The sequence below is a fragment of the Saccopteryx bilineata genome, chromosome 5, assembly GCF_036850765.1.
Source record: "Saccopteryx bilineata isolate mSacBil1 chromosome 5, mSacBil1_pri_phased_curated, whole genome shotgun sequence".
NCBI lineage: Eukaryota > Metazoa > Chordata > Mammalia > Chiroptera > Emballonuridae > Saccopteryx > Saccopteryx bilineata.
The window spans coordinates 90,032,374-90,058,791 of record NC_089494.1 but is presented as its reverse complement, the minus strand read 5'-3'; the positions used below and the strand labels follow the sequence as shown (position 1 = coordinate 90,058,791).

The window sequence follows — 26,418 nt, the reverse complement described above, 5'->3', positions numbered from 1 at the left end:
TTCTGAAGTTGGAAAAGGGGAAGCAGTCAGACAGACTCCCACATGCGCCTGACCGGGATCCACCTGGCATGCCCACCAGGGGGCAATGCTCTGCCCATCTGGGGCATTGCTCTGTTGCAACCAGAGCCATTCTAGCACCTGAGGCAGAGGCCACAGAGCCATCCTCAGCACCCGGGCCAACTTTGCTCCAATGGAGCCTTGGCTGCAGGAGGGGTAGAGAGAGACATAGAGGAAGGAGGAGAGGGGGAGGGGTGGAGAAGCAGATGGGCACTTCTGTGTGCCCTGGTGAGGAATTGAACCCCGGACTCCTGCACTCCAGGCTGATGCTCTACCACTGAGCCAACCGGCCAGGTCCCAATTTTATCTAACTTTTATCACCTCCTAGAGCCAAGAAAATAAAAAGGCAGAGCGAAGGCAACAAAAACAGTAGTTTTAGTGTTGATTGGGCCTCTGCTATTCACCAGGTACAGTTAGCCAAGTTGTATCAGGTTAACTCTTAGTTCTCATTAGGAGCCTATGAGATTGATATATTGTATCCTTTTCACAAATAGAATCACAGAAGTTAAACAATGGTACAAGGGCCATAGAATACATGGAGACAAGCTTTGTTTCTCTTCAAAGTCCAAGTGTGTTCCATTGTCTGACTTCAATGAGTTTTTAAACCATCTGCCTAGAATTATTGCTATTATTTAACATTTACAGAGGGGTTTGTGAAGTGAGAAGGATTTCTCTTTACTACTATTCCTTTCCCTGCAATCTTATTTCCCTCAGTAGAGGGAATATTTTGATGGAATGTTCTAGACTTGTCGCCATGTCTAAAATAGGTTGCAAATGTTTACTTTGGTCATCCACTCAGGCACATTTTAAACAGCTGGAGCTATTGCATACATGGTTGAAACATTCTATTTAGGCCACTTCATCTCCATGAAATAGAGTCATGTAGGGCCTTCAAGCAGCACGCTCCAGACCAAACTAGAGCTGCTTCCCAATTTTATAGAGGGCATCAGTGTGATTGGGAAAACTGGCCTTCAAACCCACATCCACTCTAGAATCCTTCTGTCTGTGTTAAGTTAGCCTAAAATGACAGGCCTGGGCCATCTGTAGGCATGGGCCTGTGTACCAGCCTGAGAGGGGAATGCCCAGTGCTGAGTGAGAAGGACTGTTAGAGCAGGTGACTGTGGAGGATGGGAGGCTTGGTACAAAAGGGGCCCCCTGCATGGCTTTGATTGGGAAGAGCTGATGTCGTCCTTTACAAGAGGATACTCTGAAGCTCAGATTCCTTCAAAACCAGCTTTGACATAGGCTGCTGGGTCATAAAGCTACTTATAGCAAGTAGCGGTTAGATGGAACTACTCTATAAGTCAATTCACAATTTAAGCACTGGAAGGAAAGTCGGCACTGGAATCTACTGCCACCAACTAGAGGACAACTGTCCTGTGGAGGCAGTGTGTGAGAACACCCTTTGAATCCCCACCATCTAACCTGAGGTAGTGATGTACATTTTGTTTATGCAAAAGCCAAATTTCCTCTTGGCCCTGCTAGTAGAAAAATCTTCAGCTCACTGCAATAGGAGGGATAGCTTTCTATTCAGGCACTAGTCCTCGTTACAGTCCTTTCTTTCCAGAAAAAGGACATTAATTTTTCCTCCACAACATAGTCACTGAAGACATATGGGTCTGCCCTTAATTGGGCACTTAGAAGATCCACACTTTAGGCAATTGTCAGAGAGCACAATTTTGAGCTATCAGCCACACAGGTTAGCAGGTGACAGTTGATAGAAAAATACCATTCAGGGAGGATTTCTTGAAGAACACAGAATCCATTCACACTCCCAAACTGCATGGGGTGGGGCTCACAGCCTCAGACATCCAAGTCCATTCTAACCCTTGCAGAATTGTTCGTGCTGGATTGCATATGATACCATCAGCTTATATAGAGAATCACTGTAAGAAGCAGTCCTGGGATGCCCATTTTGTATCTAGTGCAAGGATACTGTTGAGATGCCTGTCACATCATCAAATTGCTCTACTCATGAACTCTTGGCTATTTCGATCAGAACTAGTATCAACTGTAAATCTGCTGAGCATTCATATTTATCTAATGGACATTGTGAAGCTGACGAGGTTTCCTATTTTCACATAACGAGAAAATTTGATGTTATTAAAGAAATTTAGAGCCCCAATGCTATCCTGTCACATTTTAGCTCTCTCAAAAGTCACCTAAAAGTCTTTCTGAAACAGGATGAGGGTGTGTGGGCGAGGCAGTAAATATCTAGGTAATTAGTGTATTTTATTTCAATGGTTTCTGTTTCTTCTTCTTCCAAAGTTATTGTTAATGGCCAAAAAAAGACAAGTAGACCTGTCCTCTAATTCCAAAACATAAAGGGCTTTCCTTTCTGCCTCCTGACAAGTCACTCTGGGTTTAGGGGCTCTCAGATGCTAATACTTGAAGCATTTCTTAGGAAACAGACCATTTTGGTTTGGGGAATAACAAAGATAAAATCAGTAAGGTGTGGTTGTTACTAAATCAGTTTACTGATTTTCTTTAGGTTCAGGATTTCAACTGAATATTCCATTCACAAATCTGTGTTTATAAACAGTAGTCCCTTGGTGGTGGGAAAGATTTCTTAAAAATTGGTAAAAAGAGCAATGACGTTTAGAGCAGCAACCCAAGGTTCCTAACAGTGGACTCTTCTCAGCTAACACTTTAGATCCCAGTGAGTTTGGTGTTCTGGGCCTGCTTCAGTTGTCTGAGATGTGTCGACACATCAGTGAGGCTGAGCTGCCTTCACAGGCAGAGAGAAACCACCTTCCAACCTACCTTTCAGAGATGCTTGAGGGAAACCGGCTGCCTGGAGGAGGAGGCCAGGGAAGGCAACTGAGAATAGATGTCACAGGAGACCTAAGCCAACAGAAGTGCACCAGCGGTCCCAAAGCCAGTCTCTCCACTCACCTCCCTACTGAAGGTAATAGCAAAGGTCCAGCCAATTCCATGAACGTAACAGTGGCTTCAGTTGAATGGCAGCTGTGCCGGATTTAGAGGAGTGTGGAATTTCTCAAGGGCAAGATAGCTGTGTTGGAATGGATCCTATTTTACCGCCTGTGGCCTTGCTTTAACAATCGTCTTTCTCTTTTTCAAACTCAGCACTTTATTGACATAAGAAGGGTCATATTCATCACCTCGATGGAACCCAGTGCTGCTCAGAAACTCAAAGTCCTAAAATTAAATCTACACAGCTCGCATGCTATTTGGATGCAGATAATTGTCGTAGTCAGATTTATTAGCTGTGTCACAAGAGCTTTACTTATTTCTGGTACCCCTACCCCAAAAGCTTGAGTGAACAGCATCAATCTATTCCATGTGTGGGTCACTGAGTGTGTTTCCTGGTCAGGGTGGAGCAACAATATTTTATACCTATCTGCCACTCGGAAATGTTGCTGCCTAAGTTAAACCTTCTGTTTAATTTTAAAGAACTCTAATATTGTTGAAATCTAGTGTCTTGGACCCTCTGGAGCTGTGTCTTTTCAAATCTGCTTCCTCAATTACATCTGTCTCATTTTTACTTGGTTAATAAAACACAGAGCTTTGGGGCTGATTATTTTTGAGTCTATCTAGATCCTTTGTAGAACTGGGAGGTAAATCGTCAGTTTATACACAAGGTGGCACCCTGTGATTCCAACCAGGTCTGAGAGGAGCGATGTTGCTAAGAGACTGAGCCACTCTCAGTTTCTGTTCAGCACTTGGTTTTCTCCCTGTGGCAAATATCAAGGTGGAACTAGATGCTTGGCATGTCACCTCTGAGGTCAGGCTCTGTCCCTGTGTCTCAAAGATTCAGAGTTGCCTGAGTAAAGGACATTGGAACCAGGGCACTGACTCCACTTGATTGTAATGAATGCAGACCCCACATTCAGATTACATATGGAAAACAACAAAGGTTTATTGGAACTGGGCTCATTCCTGGGAATATAGGGGGAGGAGTGTGGATGCAGTTCACACACCAAGCCAATTAACTTTCAATTGGGTTTGCTGAAATAGGGAGCCAATTAGGAAGAATGTAACATTTACAAAACTGAAATAGTTAAATAGCAGCTGTGTTTACTAGTTTTAAGGTTACTTCCAAAAAGTAATTTGTTCATTATTTGAAAGCTGCCTGCCTTGATGGTAGAATGGGGAAATGGAAACTGAAATACAATCTCAATTCTTATAGGTACTTGACCTTTATTCTAATTTAGACTACATTTTAAACAGTGATTTTGTTTTCTATAGTGGCCTTAAAACTAATTCTTGGGTGTTTATGATACTTGCTTGGCTAAGTGCACGTCACTTTGAGTTGGTCCAGAGAGTATCTGAAGTGAGCTGATTTCAGAAGGGCTGTTCTCGGTGCACTGTGCATGGAAATTAAAACAGACTATAGGCTGCACAATCATTTGGAACAGGTTTTGGAAAAGACATTTTATAATAGGATCTACTTCAAAAGTTGAAAAGATATTTTCTGTTTTTAGCACTAACAAGTATATAAATATTCAACAAATAGGTTAGAAAAGAACTTTATTAAAAGAATATTTGTACACAAAGCAACTTTCCAAGTGTGAAACAGGGACATTCTGGTTTGGGCACTAAATTGGAAGCCAATAAAATGCAGGCTGTGTCTCACGTGAAAAGTGTACTGTGCTATCTGCCTCAAACTGTTTTATTTCCAGCTCTATAATCATTGCCTACAGGGCAAGAGGTAAATAAAGATTTGGAGAAGAAATCTGTTACATGGCCAAAGAAAAGAACAACAAAACAACAACTACTATAGCAAAAACCCATTTGTGTAATATAGTTTAAGATTTTTAAAAGTTTCTTTGAATTGTTTAAATTGGTTCTAAAATTCCTATGCTCAAAGGTACAAAGTCGGAGAGCAGGGTGGACCATAAAACAAACATTGGCAGCCAGGCCTAGGACAGGTGACGGCCTTATTGGAATGATGAACTTCAAGCTGGAGTGAAGTAGGGTCAGTATCGGACTCTCTGGAGGGGATATGCTCAGTCAACAAATATATATTAGGTGTCTGCTATGTGTGAGACACAGAACTAGGGATAGCGTAATTAACAGAGCAGATGTTGTTCCTATCCTCATTCATGGTATTGCATCTTTAGACTTTGGGTTATGCACTGTATTAGCCACTGGATAGGATAGCAAGGTGGCACTGCTGAGAAACAGGAGTTTGGGAATTAGGCTAGACCTGGTTTTGAATCCAGTTCTGAGAGTTATTAGTGTTGAAACATGGCAAATTATCTGAGTCTCATTTTCCTTATTAGCAAAATTACAATATTTCTTCAGAGGGTAATAATGAGAATGAAGTGGAATTCAATTTAGATTAGTACTGCTATAGTAGCTAGTATATTATAAATACTCAATATTTCCTTTCTTGAGAGAAAGTAAAATAAATATATGAAATAGAAGAAAGCTATCCTCTCTGAACCTGAGAAGTGCTCAGCACCCAGATAAAAGCTCTGCATGACTCATTTCTTCAACCACCTTCAGTCTTGAACAGTGGTCACCCCCTCCCAACAATCTCTTGTTCTTCCCTGCAGAGACCTGGAACTGCTCCAGAGGGTACTGCTCAGGGCAGGACATGGCCATAAACTTGAGGAAGGTGTTGCTCACATGAAGTGAGTCACAGCATCTCCATTGTTTCCAAAAACAAAGTAGATGAAAAACACTCAAGCCCAGCTAAACAATGCTTGAAGTCTCCCTGGACCAAGCAGGGTAGGCTATTTAGACACTGACAGGAATCTATATCTACCATTTTTCCTTCAAGGGGTAAGTGGAAAGAAAAGGGAGGAGGACAAGGAGGAAAAAAAGAGAGGGGAAGAAGTGGATAATAAGTAGGAGGTAATGGAGGAAGAGATAGTCATTTTTTAAAAATTAAAGAAAATTTAAAAATTAAAAATGACTTTAGGAATCAATTTTTTCACTTCTAAACTTCAGCAAATCATTTCCTTTTCTCTGAACTAGGCAGAATATTTATCAATTATTAGAAAATGGCGCCCTGGCGGGGTAGCTCAGTTGGTCGAGAGCATTTTCCAATAGGCCAAGGTTGCAGGTTTGATCCCTGGTCAGTGCACACACAAGAGTCAACCAATGAATGCGAGAGTAAGTGGAACAATAAAGCCATGTTTCCCTCTCCCTCCCTCTCTCTCTAAAATTTAAAAAGAAAAATCCCCTCTCTCTCAAATAAATTTAAAAAGAAAAAAAAGCAAATGGTGAAATGCGTTATAGTCTTCCCAGGAATTCTGTAAGAAAACTGTAATGCTTAAAGACTAACCAAGAACCTTGGCTAACGAGGTTGATATTAACAATAACTGGTATGTTTGAGTCAAGTTGATTTTCCCTCCTCCTCAGAACTTTGTCTAGCCAATTCAGGATAAGGCACTGTCGCCTTTCTGAACTCTCAGGGCAGTTATTGCCAGTACAACTCACTTGGTGCTAAGTCCTGTGCTACTGCCTTGTGTTAGCTCCTGTGTAGTTTTCTCCAAGTATTTCACTGCCTTTTGCTGGCATTTATCTTTCCAGTTGCCCCATTCTTCAACCATTTACGTCTTTTACTGCTTTTCATCTTTCCAACCCGTCTGTCATCCCTTTAACGTGAACCTTCCATAAGGGCAGAAACTTTTATTTCAAACTTCTTTTCGTCTTCCACAGTGCCCAATATTTTATACCTATCTGCCACTCGGAAATGTTGCTGCCTAAGTTAAACCTTCTGTTTAATTTTAAAGAACTCTAATATTGTTGAAATCTACAACGATATTAGTGGATAGAGAGCATCCACCATCCACTAAATAACTGTAGTTTGGGTGACAGGTTCAGGTGCACTTGTTGCATCCGGCAGCCTCGAACATTAACCCTCACTGCTGCCATTAGCATCCTCCCCGCGAAGGATGAGCACGATGCCTCACCTTGGAGAGATCTTTCGGTCAGGTACTAAAGAGAGGACGCGGGGGAGGCGGCAGGGACTGCGTGGGCTTGTGAGTGGGCGAGTCCCTGCAGGTCGGCACCCCTGCGGGCAGAAGGAAACGACCTTTCGCTCCTCCCGGCGATGTGCGAATTGGAGGATGCAAACCAGCCGGCGCGGGCGCCGTGGAGATAAGCGCTTTATAAGAACAGGCTCGGCGGTGGCTGTGACAACCCGGGCAGTGCCCCTCCTTTCCCACTCGCAGACTCCGGTACACTCGCGGATTTCGGCGCGGCTGTTTTGCCCTGCGCCTTCCTCCCGGGCGCCTAGCGAGCGGGCTGTCGGGGCCGCGGAGGCAGAGGCGCACGCTCGGGGCGCGGGTGAACTCGCGCACCTGGCACCTGCCACCCGGCGAGAGCGCCGGCCGCCGAGCGGAGGGCCGCCGCCGCCGCCCCCCCCCCCCCCCCCCAGGAGCCCGGGGCTGAGCCAGCTCCCGCGGGCCGGCCGAGCCGCGGAAAGAGTGGGTGGGCAGGCGAGGGAGGGGAAGGGAGAGGAAGGAGGGAGGGAGGGAGGGAAAGGGTGAGGCGCGTTCCCGTGGCGGGGGCGCGCTCTCGCGCGGGCTGCCGGGATCGCTCGCCGCCGCTGTGGTAATGTCCGCCATGTTGGCCATGGCGCAGGGAGCGGATCGGGCGGGCGAGCGGCGGATCTAGTGTGTGGAAGCGGCTGCGGGCGGCAGGGGGCTGTTTTCAGGCGGGTGGGCGCCCATGCTGTGGCCGGGGGCAGTGAGGAGGAGGAGGAGGAGCCGGCCGGCCGCGCTGCACTGAGGAAGGAGGTGGAGGAGGCGGCGGGAGTCCTCCCCCCCTCCCCACCCGCCCCGCCGCCGCCGCCCGGGCTGTTCCTGTAAGGCGGGGAGACAATGAGTAAACTCTCCTTCCGAGCGCGGGCGCTGGACGCCGCCAAACCGCTGCCTATCTACCGCGGCAAGGACATGCCTGATCTCAACGACTGCGTCTCCATCAACCGGGCCGTGCCCCAGATGCCCACCGGGATGGAGAAGGAGGAGGAATCGGTAGGGACTCGAGTGTTTATTACCCCCCCTTCCCTCCTCCCCCCTCCCCTTTGTCAGTCGGGCCTCGCCATTCACAGCGCGCTTTACGCTCGCTGGAGGGCGCCGCTGTCGCTCCAACGCATGAGGCGCTACGCCGGCGGAGTAGCGTAAACCCTCTCGGCCGGCGCAGCGCCCGCCCGCGGCCGCCATGTTGTTGCGTCCAAGTGTTGTGATTAGCTCGCAGCGCCGCTTACGCTGCCGTAAGGGGGCCTTGCCGTAAGCGGCGGCCGGGAATGGCGCAGGGAATGTTCTGGCCGCACTTGGCGTAGGGCCTCTGTTTACCTCTTAAATTTGAAAAGAAAAATTAATTTACTTTCCTCCGTAGTGGGTTAATTAATGGGCGAGGGATCCTTTGACTGGGAAAGATTTGTTCTTCACTTTTAAATTTAGTTTTGCATTTGAAATGACTTACGGAAAATAAAACGCTTTCAAAACATCTTCCTCCTAGCGAGGTAATCCTCATTCCCCTCCCCGCGCTGGTGCAGGGGGGTGAGGCGGTGCGACACTGCGACGGGGGTGGCGGGGGCCGCGACTGCCCAGCGGGGTGTAGCGTTAGAGAGCCCTGGACCCGCTAGCTCGGTGTCTCGGAGGGAGCGGGACAGCTCTGCTTGCCTCGCTCGGAGCGCACCCGCTCGTTGCGCACACTTAGGAACCCGGGATGTCCAGCGACGGGCTGCCGGCGTATGCTGTCCCCATGCGCCTCCCCGAGAATTGTCATCCTAGGGGTGTCTTTCAGAAGTTGAGGACCTAATGCCTTTAAATTGACAGTTGAATTTTTGATAATATAGCGCATTTCGGCAAAAATGCTGCTTTTTCTCTCTGATGGGTTGTTTTGCATACTGTTGAATTTAATCTGGTTTGACAGTGTTTATGACTCGAATGGTGTTACTTGTATGCGAAGTTCATAGTAACTGCACCCTCAAGAATTTCTTCAATGAACCTGCGGTCCCGCCTTATTGTCAACCCCGGGTGTTCGTGGATTGGTTCTCTTGCTTCTGTGACTGTCAAAAGAAGGCTCGAGATTTCTGTGATTGGTGTTCTCTTTTGACTATTAATATTGCAGGAAATGCTTTATGCCTTTCATTGGTTGCTCGAGTTCTGACCTCATTATATTACCCTGTTACTATTTTCTGCTGTGATTTAATCACAGTTCTCTTTGGTGTGTGATTGCTTGAAAGTTTGCTTTTTCAGTAGAAAATGAATATGGCTGCATTATCAGGTCGAATATTAAACTTTTAAGTAAATAAGATGAAAACCCAATTCTATGCTGAAAGTTTAGATCGAAGTCATATGTGGAAATTCTTTTTGTTTTTTGAATGAAATTTATTCCTAACTTTTTCGTAGGAAAGATAATTAAAGTTATAGCGTGTACAAGAATCCATTGAACTTGAAACAACAGAACTCTGTATTCTATAGTGTTAAATTTCTATTAGTGTTGTTTTATGGGGTTTGATCCCAAACGAAACATGGCTTCAGAGTCTTCAAATATCAATAGTATTGTATGTAATTACTTGGATCCTATTATATTGGTTTGGGAAAAACTTAAATCAAGACACTTGTTCTAAAATGAACAGCCCCTGGAAGATACGTTACTTTTTTGCAAATAACGATCAGCGTTACTATATTTAGTTATTGCTTTAGGTCGTTTGTTTGCCGCATGTGTCTTGGTATTATTTGAATTTAGGAAGAAAATTTGCAGTTTAGTTAAATTAAAAAGAAATATAGTACTTCACAATTTTGTATGAGTACTAACTTTTTATTAAAACTTGTGGTTTTCAATCCAGTGCATAAGTACTACAGTTGGGTTATTTTCAGAACCCTGCTTCATCTACCCAGTCTTAAGGGAGAAGAAATCCAAATTCTGATAGAAGTGGAGTTGTAACCCAGGACTTCTAGACTATTGTCTTTTCTGTTTCTCTAATGTTACAAGTGGAGGTTCTTAAAATTAAAACAAAAGTAAACAAACCCTAACAGTTAAGATTTATGTGTAGTACAGTCTTTTGCTTCCAAGAATGTCTAAATGGAGTACTAGTTTTTCTTTTTCTTTTTAAAATTAACTTACAAGTCAGAAGGCTTGTGCTTTCATGAGTGGCAGCCAATTCAGTTCTGGTCTTATTTACAGGATTTCTGTTATTTAATAGAATTATTGTTCATTAAAAAAATGTTCTGCCTTGATAAGCAGTTCTAAGCAGCAGTAAAATATAAGTTTTACAAATGTCTTGAGTTGTATTTTCAACTCAGCTTGGATTGTCAGCACGTTTCTAATCACTTACCTTCAGATTGTTTAATCATGTAGACTTGTAAAATAAAAACCAAGAAAAACCTTGGCTTATGGATTTATAATTTTGCTTGACTTTTCTAAACTGTCCACAATATGACCATGACCCCTTTTCTAGTTGGTTGGCAGATCCTTTGACTACACTTAAAAACCTTATAGGACATACCCCTCCACTGCAATAAAATTAGGACTGTTTCTCTGTAGGGCTTAGACTGTCATTAGATTTTGTATAGTCATTGACTCAATTTTGAGTAACATTTTGATAATACTTAGATGAGGAAATCAAGGTATTTCTTTTTTTGTAATTTTATTTTCATTATTTAAAGTTTTTTTTCAATTACAGTTGACGTTCAGTATTGTATTCCTTTCAACATAATGGTTAGGTATTTTATATGCACAGCATAGTGGTTAGACATTTATGTAACTTACTAAGTGATTCCCCCCCAAAAAGTCTAGTACACACCTGACACTACAGTTATTTCATTGTTATTGACTATATTCTCTATGTCAGTGGTCGGCAAACTCAATAGTCAACAGAGCCAAATATCAGTACAACAATTGAAATGTCTTTTGAGAGCCAAATTCTTTAAACTTAAACTATATAGGTACATACATTCCTTATCCAGGTAGAGCCTGCACGTGGTGTTTTGTGGAAGAGCCACACTGAAGAGGCCAAAGAGCTGCATGTGGCTCACGAGCTGCAGTTTGCCGACCACTGCTTTATGTTGTTCTTGACATCCTTGTGACTCTCTCGTAACTGACAATTTGTACTGAGTCTAGATCTCTTTACCTTTTCCATCCAGTCCCCCCAGGCAGCTCCCCTCTGACAACCATCAGTTCTGTATCTGTGAGTCTGTTTCTGTTTTGTTTGTTCTTTAGTGTCTGCATATAAATGAAATTATATAGTGTTTTTCTTTGTCTTATTTCACATAGTGTAATACCCATGATGGTGAACCTTTTTATAAAAACCGCCCACTTTTGCAGTGCTGGTCAACCTGGTCCCTCCAGGGCGGTTTTTATGAAAAAGTTCGCAATTACGTTTCTAGGTCTATCCATGTGTTGCAGATCATTTTTAATGACCAAGTAATATTTCATTTTGTGTGTGTGTGTGAGAGAGAGTGTGTATGTGAGAGAGAGAGAGAGAGAGATTTTCTTTATTGTCTTTTGGTGGACGCTTAGGTTGCTTCCTCATCTTGGCTATTAATGCTGCAAGAAATCTAGGTATTCTTTGGCATTGGTAGCACTCTTATTACTGACCATATCATTCTCTTAGCTCTCTCTTTTCTTTTGGACATGCAGGCATCTTTTTTATTACTTTTTCTTGTTTTCATTGTGTTTTGCTTAAGATCTGCCAGTTGGCATCTTTCTATAACTTGATCTCTGTAGTGCTCCTTATTTTACTTGGTTTAGGTCAAATATTGTAAACTTACATTTATTTAGAATCTAAACAACCAGAAAGGTCAGATGCCCAGAGCTTCTGCTACTGCCCCATGAGTTTTGTATAATGGTAGTTGATGTTTTTATATATCTCTTTTGCAATACCTCTTGTGCACCAGGTACTGTGTCAAGAACTTTACATTATTATTTTATTTAACTTTTTTTTTTTTTTTTGGACAGAGACAGAGAGAGAGTCAGAGAGAGGGACAGATAGGGACAGACAGAGAGGAAGGGAGACAGATGAGAACCATCAATTCTTCATTGTGGCACCTTTGTTGTTCATTGATGCTTTCTCGTATATGCCTTGACTGGGGAGCTGCAGCAGAGCAGTTGACCCCTTGCTCAAGCCAGAGACCTTGGGCTTCAAGCCAGGGACATGATGGGATCATGTCTGTGATCCCATGCTCAAGCCAGTGACCCCACACTCAAGCTGGTGAGCCTGTGCTCAAGCCAGCGATCTCAGGGTTTTGAACCTGCATCCTCCATGTCCCAGTTCAACGCTCTATCCACTATGCCACCACCTGGTCAGACGTATTTAACCCTTTTTAAAATCAACTTTTTTGAGGTATAATTTACATACAATGAAATGTACCCATTTACAGTATAGAGTTTGATAAATTATGACATATGTGTACACTGATGGAAACACCACAATCAAGATACAGAAACATTGTAAACACCCAAAAAGTCTCTTCCAAATCAGTCTCTTTGCACCAATAGTACTGAGCAACCACAGATGTTTCTCTCACTGTAGATTAGTTTCGCCTTTTCTAGAATTTTGCATAAATGAAATCATATATACTTTATTGTCTTGCTTCTTTTGCTCAGAAAACTGCATCAGAGATTCATCCTTGTTGTATTTAACATTCCATTCCTTTTTATTAATAGTATCTCAGTGAACTTATATACTATAATACAGGGCTGGGTAGAAGTAGGCTTGCAGTTGTAAGAAATAATACTTTAAGAATAAACTGTTTTGTGTATTCCTACTTTTGCCCACAACCTGTATATTTATCCATCCATTTGTGGTTAGGTATTTGAGTTGTTTCTAATTTTTGGTTTTCACTTAGTTCTTGTAACAGTCCTTTGAAGTGTTGTTGTTTCTATTTTATAGATGAAGAAATTGAAAGGTCTCACTGCTAGTAACTGGCAGGGATAGAAATGAGACTCTTCAGAGTGACTTCTTATAGAACCTCAAATTATCTTATGAATTATTACTAATTATACTTTTTGTAAATAATACATTTTTTATAATATTAGAACCCTCCCCGAAATGATATTGATTTGGTTGAAATATTAAATTAGGCCCTGGCCAGTTGGCCCAGTGGTAGAACGTTGTCCCGGTGTATGGATGTCCTGGGTTTGATTCCTGGTCAGGGCACACAGGAGAAGTGCCTGTCTGCTTCTCTACCCCTCTCCTCTTCTCTTTTCTTCCCTCCCTCTCTCTCTCTTTCCCTCCCTCTCTCTCTCTTCTCCCCCCCTCCCCCTTCCTACAGCCATGGTTCAATTGGAATGAGTTGGCCCTCAGGTGCTGAGGATGGCTCCATGGCCTCTGCCCCAGGCGCTAAGAGCTCAGTTGCTGAGCAATGGAGCAATGCCCCAGATGGGCAGAGCATCGCCCCCTAGTGTGCTTGCTGGGTGGATCCTGGTTGGGACACATGTGGGAATCTGTCTCTCTGTCTCTGCTTCTCTCACTGAATAAAAAAAAAAAATTAGTAAGAAGTGTAGTTTTCTTCTAGCTTTGTTCTTGGCTTTTCAGATTTTCTCTTTTTTCATGTAAGTCTGTTAATTTTGCTTTTTCCTATGTTGGTACCATTACCTGCATGTTTATTTGACTGTATCCTATGTGTATAATAAATTTGTGGGAAATTATTCTATTTTGTTATGTAGATATCCTTCTAGTAGAATGTAATCTCTATAAGGGTAGGGATCTTTCATGATTTGTTCCTTAATATATTTCAGTTCCTGTAACTGTGCTTGGCACATAATATATGCTTGATAAATGTTTACTGAATATTGAGTCAGCTTCTATTCTTTTTCCTTTTTGTGACAGAGAGATACAGAGAGAGGGAGGGACAGGGACAGACAGGAAGGGAGAGAGTTGAGAAGCATCAATTCTTTGTTGAGGCACCTTAGTTCATTGATTCCTTTCTCACGTGTGCCTTGACCAGGGGCTACAGCAGAGCAAGTGACCCCTGCTCAAGCCAGCGACCTCAGGGTTTCAAACCTGGTTCATTTGTGTCCCAGTCCGACGCTTCATCCACTGCGCCATGGCCTGGTCATGCTATTTCTTTTTCTATACCAAGAGCTATGTTTTTGTGAAACACCAACTGTGCGGGTGTGTGTATGTCTGTATGTAACTCATTGGCAGAATTTGGTAGGTTATTCTTCCAGAGATTCATTTTGGTTTTTTACTTTGACGCACTGTGTGTACCTGAATACTAATATTTTATCTCCCTTGAGTTAGAGGACTCTTTAAATACAGATTTTTTTGTACATAGGTATGGTTGCAATATTAGTTTTTGTCTTGTGTTATTTACCCTTCTCTTAGGTATATGCAGATTTGTGTAAGATCTCTTTACACTAGTGAACCAAAATCTACAGGAAGTACATGATTCCATTTATTTTTAAAGAAAAATGTCAAGACTGATTAAATTGGCATTTTTTCCCTCATGCTAATTGCCTGATTTTTGGCACTTTAATATTTTAAGTGATACAGTAAAAATATATTCAATCTTTCTCCCATTTCAAAGGGTTTTTTTGCACAAGTATATTTTATGTTTCACAATGAGGGGAAAGTTCTGGAGAGGATATAAAATTCAATTTTGTAAGCTGATAATTGTAAAAACATTAAGCATTTTATTCTTTCAACAAAAGCAAGTACCAGCCAGGTATCATCTAAGTGCCAGATGTTTCCTAAATAAGATATTGGGAAACTATTTAAGGGGATCTGTAAAGCAGTATGTGTAAGGCTGTATGCTGAGGTGTTGTTAGGATTAAAAGAATATGATACAGATCTTCACTTCAGGGAACTTGAATCATTGAGGTCAAAAACATATCTGGAAAGTTAACAGAAACTACCAGGGTAAGTCAGCCTTGCAGACATTAAAAGAGCATTAGAAAAAGTTAAACGTCAGTGTAGTTAAGAGAGTAAGAGAACACTGTTAAACTGGAATGTTTAGAGAAGGCTCCTTGGAGAGTGATTTAACAGTTTGGGCTTTTAGGTTTGGTGTATGTTGAAGCAAAGATGTAGTTCAGAAATATTTAAAACTAGCTATATGGATGTCCTCTAGTCTAGACTAAAGGAAAATTCATGTTAAATGTTTTTTAACCTGGCATTCCCTTGCTGATAGAAACCTGAGGAGGGTAGCAGTCTGTCATTTCTGAGTATGTCATTCTTTTAGCACTTTTCTCCTTTTTGGACTTGCAGATGTCTTATTCTTTTCTTCCTCTTCTTTTCTTTCCTGCTATATTTTCAGCACTAGATACTGTTTAGAACATAGAAGGCACTCAGTCAATATTTGGTGATTGAATCAATAAAATTGTTGGAGTAGATATTAGGTTGAAAAGGTAGAATTAAGGATGGTGTAGGACAGGGGTAGTCAACTTTTTATACCTACTGCCTACTTTTGTATCTCTGTTAGTAGTAAAATTTTCTAACTGCCCACTGGTTCCACAGTAATGGTGATTTTTTTTTTTTTTCTTTTTGTATTTTTCTGAAGCTGGAAACGGGGAGAGACAGTCAGACAGACTCCCGCATGCGCCCGACCGGGATCCACCCGGCACGCCCACCAGGGGTGACACTGCCCACCAGGGGGTGATGCTCTGCCCCTTCGGGGCGTCGCTCTGCCGCGACCAGAGCCACTCTAGCGCCTGGGGCAGAGGCCAAGGAGCCATCCCCAGCGCCTGGGCCATCTTTTGCTCCAATGGAGCCTTGGCTGAGGGAGGGGAACAGAGAGACAGAGAGGAAGGGGGGGGTGTCGAGAAGCAAATGGGCGCTTCTCCTATGTGCCCTGGCCGGGAATCGAACCCGGGTCCCCCGCATGCCAGGCCGACGCTCTACCGCTGAGCCAACCGGCCAGGGCCAGTAATGGTGATTTTTAAAGTAGGAAAGGAACTTTACTTTATAAAATTTATAAAGCAGAGTTACAGCAAGTTAAACCATATAATAATAATTACTTACCAAGTACTTTATGTCGGATTTTCGCTAAGTTTGGCAGAATAAATCTCTATAAAACAACTTACTATAACTAACTCTATCTTTTTATTTATACTTTGGTTGCTCTGCTACCGCCCACCATGAAAGCTGGAATGCCCACTAGTGGGCGGTAGAGACCAGGTTGACCACCACTGGTGAAGAAGAAAGAATTGAAGTGCAAGTGTGAAATCTGTTTTCTTAGTTTTAGTTCTGTTAAGTGGCCACATGATCTGGGGAAGTTGCATACTTTCTCTGAGCCTCAGGTTGTTCCTCACTACCATCTCAGCTCATGTTTTTTGAGTGTGTGTTAGTGAGTGTATTGAGCACGTGTTAAACTCAATAGATGGTTTAGAGCTCATTATAGCACTAGTATGGGTGGCTGCTGTTATCTTTTTTCCAGAAGAAGAACTCAAAGTTATCCCTACCTAGACTAGAACACAGTATAGGTGACATTTGAACTCAGGCTCTCTGGGTTATTGCTTCAGGGCTCTTATCTTCACCACTGAACTGCTTCATCCCTAAAATGAGTGCATTGAGAACTAGATGATATCCAAGGTTTGTTACATCTCTGCTCTTGTCTGACAGGTGGGATCATTGTTGGCTTTCAAGTAACAGAAACCAAATTTGGTTTCTTTAACATTCCTGGAGGTAGTCTCACAGACACCAAGGAAGCGGTGAACAGTCAAGGTTTGGGAAGGCCAAGAACCACGGCAGCTTTGGGCCCTTCAGCAGCAGGTGACACCAATGTCACTAACAATTCCCAATCTATGGGAAGTAGTATAGGACAGTGGTTAAGTACATGTGTTCTGAGCCAGACTGTATGGGTTTGAGTCCTCAGGCAGGTTTATGGGGGTGTTTTTGACATCTGGTTTGTATATAGCTGGTTGTTTGGGGCTGACATATAAGGCAGTTTATTAATCAGTCTTCCCACTACTTTCTGGTAGCATTCCAAATGAAATAATCCCAGAATTATTCTTTCAACAAGAAAGAATAGTTTCCTCTCTCAGTTTCCAGATGGGGGCTGTTGCCTTTGAATTGAGAACTATTATCCAAGGTTTCTTAATCTTGTTGTGACTTGGACTCCTTTGGCTGTCTGGTGAAGCTCCTCAGAATGACGTTTTGAATGAATAAAATAAACCAATTATATTGAAACAGTTATTAATATTAAAGCACTGTTTAATGTATGTATTTGTTAACACATTGATAACTGGATCTAGAGTTTGGTCTTTTTATCTTAAATTTGAAGTAGTGATGAGTATGAACAGAAGGTATTTCAACAAGTGCAACCATTGTGACAATTAAAAAATCTATGATTTCTGTTGTGTTGTTAAGTATTACTAGTACGACTGTGGTCTACTGCCTACATTTAGTAATTGAAGGAAATGTTAAATATGTTAGAAGTTAGTGAAATAAAAGAAAGGATTATTTTCTCACCCAAGTCTGGCGATCCCTCAGGTCTTTCTTTGAATGTTCTGGGGATTTGTGACCTGTGGTTCAGAGTCCCTCAGAAGACTCTCCATGGCCCAAATGACAATCCCATTCTGTGTCATTCTTGTCCCAAATATGTAGTCAGGCTACAAACTTTATTCCCATTGTTTTAAAAAAGATGCTGCTGTAAACAATACAGTATGTTATTTTCATGTCTAAGACATTGTCTAGCCTTTTTTTCTTATTCAATTACAGCATAGTGATTAGATAGTCACATACTTTACAGAGTGGTCCCCTTAATAGTTTAACATTTCTAGCTTTATTAAATTGAAAAATAATAGACCCACATGATTTAAAAATAATTTAGTAACAGAAAATTATACACATGAAAAGGTAATCATCCTTCCTTCCCTCTGTCCTCAGACACTGTACAGATGCAGCTGTTGTTAGGTTGTGTGTGTACAGATGCCTATCCTCTTGTATTCATTTTACAGGTGAGTGATATGTGACCTTATTCTTAATTTCTTCATCTACAGTCATAACGTCAGATAATTTTGATTTTACATTTCTTACCTTTGAAATCTCTGAGAAATTGAGAATTGGCAAAATCTCTGATGAATTGTTTAGAGTCTGAATGTCAAACTATAACCTGTTGTTTCCATGTAGGAATTTGGTTGTCAGTAAGCCTTGCGTTGGGCATAGACTTTTATTTATTTTTCTATATATAAAACATTAAAGTTAGATTATTGATTCAGTGGCATGTCTCTGTATTTTTTTTAACAATTATAGATGGCCTTAAATAGCAACTTGGATCAGGAGAGCGCATTGGTAAACTGGATGTTCCACACTCTTAGACTTCCAATGTAGTTTGTGATATTTACATTCAGTGACTAGCTCCATGTACTACCTTTATATCTATTATCTGGTACAGTGAATGAGATATGGTAGCTGCTCACTAAATATTTGCTGACAGAATGAAAAATATCTGCTATGTACTTTAGAAATGGACATAAGGGACGTGATTTGAACAAGAATATATATGAAGTCATGTCATAGCTAATTGAGTATAATATACTATTGTATTAATTAAAAAAAAATTTTTAGAGAGAGAGACCGGCAGAAAGGGAGAGAGATGAGAAGCATCAATTCATAGTTACATCACTTTAGTTGTTTATTGATTGCTTCTCATATGTGTCTTGCCTGAGGGGGCTCAAGCTAAGCCATGACCTCTTGCTCAAGTCAATAACCCTTGGATCATATATGTATGATCCCATGCTCAAGCCAGCGAGCTTGTGCTCAAACTGGCAACCTTGGGGTTTCAAACCTGGGACCTCAGTATCTCGAGTCAGTGCTCTGTTCACTGCACCACCACTAGTCAGGCTGGGTTAAATTTTACAAATTAGTTTTTAAATTATGTCCATATGCTAGAATGCCATAGATTTTTTTTTTGGTTTTTTTTTTTTGCTTTGTTTTTGTAGACATATCTTTTATTTTTTATAATGGGAAGTATGTATTGGCCAGGAGAGTTGTTAGTGGGTTGAAAGAATTTTTGTGGTCTACTGTAGATTCACCTTTTAGGATAAGATGCTCATGTTAAGAACAGTACCTATTTAAAGATTCTCAGGGGAAAAAAACTTTGTGTTATGGAGAGGATGGCCTAAAGAAACTGTGCTGCTTGATTATACAAATAATGTGTAGATTTTACTTATTTTGGTTTAAAGCACAGGGTTCACTCTCCATCAAGAAACTAAATAGTTAGAAGAAGCTTGTCTATTCAGGTGCTTCAATAGGGTAACGGTAGTAGTTACCCTTCAGTTTTATTTGAAATAGCCTCAGCCGTCTTAGCAGAATTTACCAGGGCTTTCAAAATACTTCTAAAAGAAATACAAAAGATTTAGGTCAGTGATTCTCCAACTTTGGCATGCATCAGAATCACTGGAAGGCTTGTTAAAACACTGATCACTGGTCACCATACCCAGAGTGTAGGATTGAGTAGGTCTGGAATGGGGCCCAGGAAAGTGCACTTTTTTTTTTTTTTTTTTTTCCTGAAGCTGGAAAACGGGGAGAGACAGTCAGACAGACTCCCGCATGCGCTTGACGGGGATCCACCCGGCACACCCACCAGGGGCGATGCTCTGCCCACCAGGGGGCGATGCTCTGCCCCTCTGGGGCGTCGCTCTGCGCGACCAGAGCCACTCTAGCGCCTGAGGCAGAGGCCACGGAGCCATCCCCAGCGCCCGGGCCATCTTTGCTCCAATGGAGCCTTGGCTGCGGGAGGGGAAGAGAGAGACGGAGAGGAAGGGGGGGGGGGTTGGAGAAGCAAATGGGCACTTCTCCTATGTGCCCTGGCCGAGAATCGAACCCGGGTCCCCCTCACGCCAGGCCGACGCTCTACCGCTGAGCCAACCGGTCAGGGCCCAAATCTGTTCTTTATTTCTAAAATTTTGTCATTTCAAAAATGTTAAATAAATGGAATCATATAGGATGTTACCTTTTAGGACTTTTTTTTTCTTTGAAGCTGGAATCAGGGAGAGACAGACAGACTCCCGCATGCGCCCGTCCGGATCCACCCGGCGCGCCCACCAGGGGCGACGCTCTGCCCACCAGGGGGCGATGCTCTGCCCCTCCGGGGCGTTGCTCTGTTGCCACCAGAGCCACTCTAGCGCCTGGGGCAGAGGCCAAGGAGCCATCCCCAGCGCCCGGGCCATCTTTGCTCCAATGGAGCCTTGGCTGCGGGAGGGGAAGAGAGACGGAGAGGAAGGAGAGGGGGAGGGGTGGAGAAGCAGACGGGCGCTTCTCCTGTGTGCCCTGGCCGGGAATCGAACCGGGGACTTCTGCACGCCAGGCCGACGCTCTACCACTGAGCCAACCGGCCAGGGCCGGACAGTGCACTTTTAACAGGTTCCCAGGTGATTCTGATGTTGCTTGTCCAGCTACCTCACTTTGAGAACCACACAGTTTAGGAGAGAGAATAGTGGTTCTCATTTGGCCACACATCAGCTTTTCTAAAGAACATGTGTAGGCTTTACCCTAGATTTATCAACCAAATCACAATTTATGGCTGGTTCTAACTCTAGGTAGGAATAAAGGATTAGCATGTGTGTTCATGATCCCTTCCTGTCTGCCTTGCCATGTTACCATGCCTTTCAGGGGTTCTTCTTGTGCTTTATTTCATTAGCTTTCAAACTTTTTTTGTATGTGTATAACTGATAGGAAGTATGCCCTGACACACACACACACACACACACACACACACACACAGATATACAGTGGATTTTCATTTTTTGCAGTAATGTTCTACACCTATAGAGGTGCTGTGAACCATGAATGACTAGACTATCACTTCTAGAGGAAATACAGGGTTAGGTTCCTGTGAGCCTCTGGTCTCTGTATTTTTATCAACCAATGAATGCATATATAACCTTGTTTTATGTATGTTTCTGTTTAAAGATACTTTATATAACAAATACTGTTGATTGACATTGAACTTAAAGCTACTGACACTGTAACTCATGCTTGAATGACTTGTCTAATACAACATTATCTCTGTAAGTCATATCACAGCCTTCTTGTGCTTAGGAAACACTACTTGGGAGGAGCAGGGAGTGTAAATGATCAAATCATTTAAAAAATTCAAAAAATATGGCATTAAATAGACTATTAAAAAAGACAAAATAGAAAATTTTCAGTTCTTAATAAATGCTTCTGGTTATTGAATGAAAGTTAAGGCATTTCCTCCCTTCTCTCGGGTCCTTAATTACCTCAGATTTTTTTTCTGGAATTTGTATGGATTGTTTTAATATTCATTGATCTGTGGATCCGTTTTTTTTTTTTTTTTTTTTAATCCAAATGGATATCTAGTTACCCAAACACCATTTAAAAAAAAATCTTTTCTCTCTGGTTTAAGATGCCACTTTTATCATATTTGAATTTCCTTAAGCATTTGTGCTTATTTCTTAACTTTTTGTTATGTTTCATTGTGCAAAAAAAAGGGGGACTATTTTAATCGTTAATCATTTCATTATTTTATCTTTCTAAAAAGTACCTGGTAGAGTTAGTCACATATCCCATTCTTATTGCTCTTATTCAGAATTTTTCTTATTATTTCTTGTTTATTTTTCCATATGAACTTTATAATTATTTTGTCTAACTCCAGGAATAAACGTTGTATTTATTGGGATTCACTATACCTTTATAAATAAGCTTATAGAGAATGGACAGTCTTGTGATGTTGACTTCTTACCTAGGAATATGGTTTGTCTTTGTTGACATGTACTTGTACTTACATATATTTTGGGAGCAGTTTTTTTGTTAGTTTTGTGCATTTTTGGTTGAGCTTATTCTTAAGAAGTCTACCTATTTGGTTGCTATTGTAAATATTATCTCTTTCATTATACCTTATAACTTGTTATTGCTTGTATTTTAAAAAGCTATCAATTTCTATTTTAATTTTATGTACTGTGACTTTGTTTTGTTGTTTTTATTACTGGATCACGTCTGACTTCCATAACTACTTACTGTATGTTCTCAGTAGTTCCATGGAATTAAGAAAGATCCTAAAGGGCCTTTGAGTCCCTTTTTACTGTCACCTCCCCCCAAAGAAGAAGGCTCTTATTCTTAGTATAGGCATACTCTTGTATGCCTATACTAAAAATTCTAATATTTATTCTGATTCCCCCCACCCCCCCACCCCCACACCAAGCAGTTCTCTGGCACCAGCGGATTATCTGACAGTTCAACTCAATTCTGACACTATCCACCTGGAGATAGCACCAGATGCCAATCGAAAATCCAGTTTGGAATCTGATTGTCATCTGTGCTTCTGAATATGGTTATAAATTAGAGCAGCGGTTCTCAACCTGTGGGTCTCGACCCCCGCCGGGGTCGCGACCCACAGGTTGAGAACCGCTGAATTAGAGGCTTCAGTGACCTACTCCTTGGGTAATGAATTTCTAAAGCAGCTCACAGAACTCAGAGAAACATTTTACTTGCTAGATTACTGGTTTATTATAAAAAGATATAACTCAGGGACAGTGAGATAGTAGGAAATGCATAGGGCAGTGTAGGGGATGGGCATAGAATGTCCATTCCCACTCCTAGCATGCCTCTCTACCAGTACCTGTGTTCACTGAACTGGAAGCTCTCTGAGCCCAGTCCTTTTGGGTTTTTTATGGAGGCCTAATTACATAGGCATAATTGATTAACTCATTGGCTACTATTGATTGAGCTACAATGTGCAACCCCTTTTCCCTTCCCAGAGATCAGACTGTGGGACTGAAAGTTCCAGCCCGTCAGGATTGGTTCTCCTGGAAACTAGCCCCCAATTTAGGTACTTTCCCAAAGTCACCTCACTAACTTGAACTCTGGTGTAGTTGAAAGGGATTTATTAGGAATATCAAGGCACTTTAACACTCTTATCAAAGGAAATTCCAAGTGTTTAGGAGCTCTTGGCGGGAAAGGGGACAAAGACCAAAGATACATTTCTTGTTATATATTACATGTCATAGGACTATATGGAATATTCAAAGAATTATTTGAATTTACCTATGTTATAAGTAGTGACATTGTTTTAGCCAGAATTTTGTATTTGTAAGCTATCTTTATAAAGTATAATTGACATAAAGTGCACATCCTTAACGTGCACAATTTGGTAAATGTTGGTATCTGTATACACCTGTGAAACCATTACTACAGTGATGGTAATGTACATATCTATCACTTCCATGCCCTGTTATAAGTCGTTCTACTTTTAGGCAAATACTGACTTGTTTTCTGTCACTGTAAAGTAGTAATGTGTGTTTTTTAGGCCTTTATATAAATGGAATCACAGTTTTATCTTCTTTTTTGGTCTAGCTTCTTCAACATAATTGTTTTAAGATCCATACATATGATAGCATGTATCAATAATACATTCCTTTTTATTGCTGAGTAGTATTCCATTTTATGGATATACCACAATTTATCTGTTGATTGATTTTTGGCTATTACAGATAAGCTGCTGTGTACATTTGCTTTCAGTTGTTTTGTTTAAGTACCTGGAGGTGAAATGGCTTGATCATATGGTATGCATATTTTAAAAGGTTTAACTTAAAAATAAACTGTCAGGTTGTTTTTCAGAGTGGTTATACCACAAAGATACCTTACCCTTTATGACAGGGGTCCCCAAACTACGGCCCGCGGGCCACATGCGGCCCCTTGAGGCCATTTATCCGGCTCCTGCCACACTTCCGGAAGGGGACCTCTTTCATTGGTGGCCCTGGAGTACTGTATGTGGTGGCGCGGGCAAAGCGTGTCATCGCTCACGTGCAGTACTACTTCCGGGATGCACGCGTTATGGCTCCAGAAGCGCGTTATATCACTTGTTACGGCTAGCAGTGACAAATATGGAACTGGACATTGACCATCTCATTAGCCAAAAGCAGGCCCATAGTTTCCATTGAAATACCGGTCAGTTTGTTGATTTAAATTTACTGGTTCTTTATTTTAAATACTGTATTTGTTCCCGTTTTGGTTTTTTTACTTTAAAATAAGATATGTGCAGTGTGCATTGGGATTTGTTCATAGTTTTTTTTATAGTCCGGCCCTCCAACAGTCTGAGGAACAGTGAACTGGCCTCCTGTGTAAAAAGTTTGGAGATCCCTGCTTTATGAGATGCTTACACAGCTTAGAACCTTGCTACTCAAAGGTATGGGTTTGGTATTATTACCTGAGAGCACCTTAAAATTGCCAAATTTCGGGTCACATCCTACATCTAATGAATCAAAATTTGCATTTTAAAAATTAGAAAGATACGTGGGTGGTTTGAATGCACATTAGGATTTAAGAAGCTCTGGTTTAGAGCAGTACTTGTTGTTGTTATTGTTGTTGTTGTTTGCTTTAACACACCTTAGGTCTTTGATGTATTTAAATGACATTTTCAGATGGGGTTAGGAGATGCAGTATCATTTTTAAAATTCCAGGATAATATTGATAAATTCTGAGCGTTCTTCTCTTCTTCAGATACTTGCTTCATAGTGATTTACTTATGGCAATAAATATTTGCCTGTTGCACATTTCAAATATGATAGTTTTAGGAGGAATTACTTTGCAAGCCTTTTTTCAGGGTAGAAGTTATCTAGCCTGGCACAATTTTTTTGTAATAGATACCTATTTTCTTTTTGTGTAATTTATCTGGTGAATGAGTCTATTTTAGCCTTTGTTGTTGGTTTTTCATAACCAGTGATCTAATTCTTGGTTATTTTTATACATAGGTATCTTGAAAATTTCTGTTTGTGTTATCTATCTACTCTTAGTATTCAAGGAATGCAAAATAATTTCAGAAATGACTGTTGCCCTGGCCGGTTGGCTCAGCGGTAGAGCGTCGGCCTAGCGTGCGGAGGACCCGGGTTCGATTCCTGGCCAGGGCACACAGGAGAAGCTGCCCATTTGCTTCTCCACCCCTCCGCCGCGCTTTCCTCTCTGCCCCCCCCCCCCCCCCCCCCCGCAGCCAAGGCTCCATTGGAGCAAAAATGGCCCGGGTGCTGGGGATGGCTCTGTGGCCTCTGCCTCAGGCGCTAGAGTGGCTCTGGTCGCAACATGGCGACGCCCAGGATGGGCAGAGCATCGCCCCCTGGTGGGCAGAGCGTTGCCCCTGGTGGGCGTGCCGGGTGGATCCCGGTCGGGCGCATGCGGGAGTCTGTCTGACTGTCTCTCCCAGTTTCCGGCTTCAGAAAAATGGAAAAAAAAAAAATGACTGTTAATTTGTATATTAACAATATCAGATAATGCTTTTTAAAGCCAAATATCAATATTTTTATTGCTTACTATTTTAAATTTTTTCTACTGATGCTCATTTCCATTGTATCATGAACATTTAAAATCAAGTACATTTATGTTACTGTTACCTTCCTCAATTAGTGTTAATGTTGAAGGTCATGGTTTTAATCAGCATTAGGAAATTTCCAATTTAAAATGGTTTAAAAAACTCCAATAATTAGCCTGACCAGGTGGTGGCACAGTGGATAGAACATAGACTTGGGATGCTGAGGACCCAGGTTCAAAACCCTGGGGTCACTGACTTGAGCCCAGTGGTCTCTGGTTTGAGCAAAGGGTCACTGGCTCAGCTTGAGCCCCCCAGTCAAGGCACGGATGAGAAGCAATCAATGAACAACTAAAAGTGCTGCAACTACGAGTTGATGCTTCTCATCTCTCTCCCTTCCTGTCTTTCTCTGTCTCTTTCTCTCTGGCTTAAAAACAAAACAAAAACCCTAATAATTTGATTAAAAAGTAAACATTTGCTACTATGTCAAGTGAAACAACTTAGTATTATGTAACTTGTAGCAGAGTTCTCCAAAAGTTGATCTATGAGTCAAATATTCTAGAATTATACAGTAATGCTTGTGGTAAAATATTTTGACACAATAAGATTGCTTTTACTTTTATGTTTTTACTTACAATATCAGTTATTCCAGCCATTAAAGCCCCTTCGCTCACATTGCTTATTTTACATTCCCACAGGTAGTTAAAAAGGAAGAAGAAGCTTTGGGTGATTCAATTCTTATTTATTTAAAATTGAACATAGCTGTTTTTCAGATGAGAAAAATCTTTACTCTGTTATTAAATTCTAATAGGAATTTATTGCAAATGGCACTTACCTGTTTAATTGATAAATATCTTTAAATACAGTGTGTTCGTAAAGTCATGGTGCACTTTTGACCGGTCACAGGAAAGCAACAAGAGACGATAGAAATGTGAAAGCTGCAGCAAATAAAAGGAAAAGCCTCCCAGTTTCTGTAGGATGATGTGGCAGCATGTGCGCATGTGCAGGTGATGACGTAACACCGTGTATACAGCGGAGCAGCCCACAGCCATGCCAGTCGAGATGTGGACAGTGCAGAGGAAAGTTCTGTGTGTTCTGTGGCTCGCTAAATTTGAATCCGTGACCAAAGTGCAACGTGAATATCAGCGCGTTTAGAACAAAACGCCACCACATAGGAATAACATTACTTGGTGGGATAAGCAGTTGAAGGAAACCGGCAGTTTGGTGGAGA

At 41.7% G+C, this 26,418-nt stretch overlaps 1 protein-coding gene across 2 annotated transcripts in view; it reads left to right on the top strand.

The window, feature by feature from the left end:
* Positions 1-7,552: 7,552 nt before the first annotated feature.
* The window catches only part of EPC2 (enhancer of polycomb homolog 2), a 132,168-nt gene continuing 113,302 nt past the window's right edge, over positions 7,553-26,418 (top strand). Inside the window, exon 1 of one of the 2 annotated variants that reach the window (XM_066280408.1) lies at positions 7,553-8,009. In XM_066280408.1, coding sequence (XP_066136505.1) covers positions 7,857-8,009 — 153 coding nt within the window. In that variant the 5' untranslated portion in view covers positions 7,553-7,856. The remainder of the gene's footprint in view (positions 8,010-26,418) is intronic. The other variant, XM_066280407.1, reaches the window with a different exon arrangement.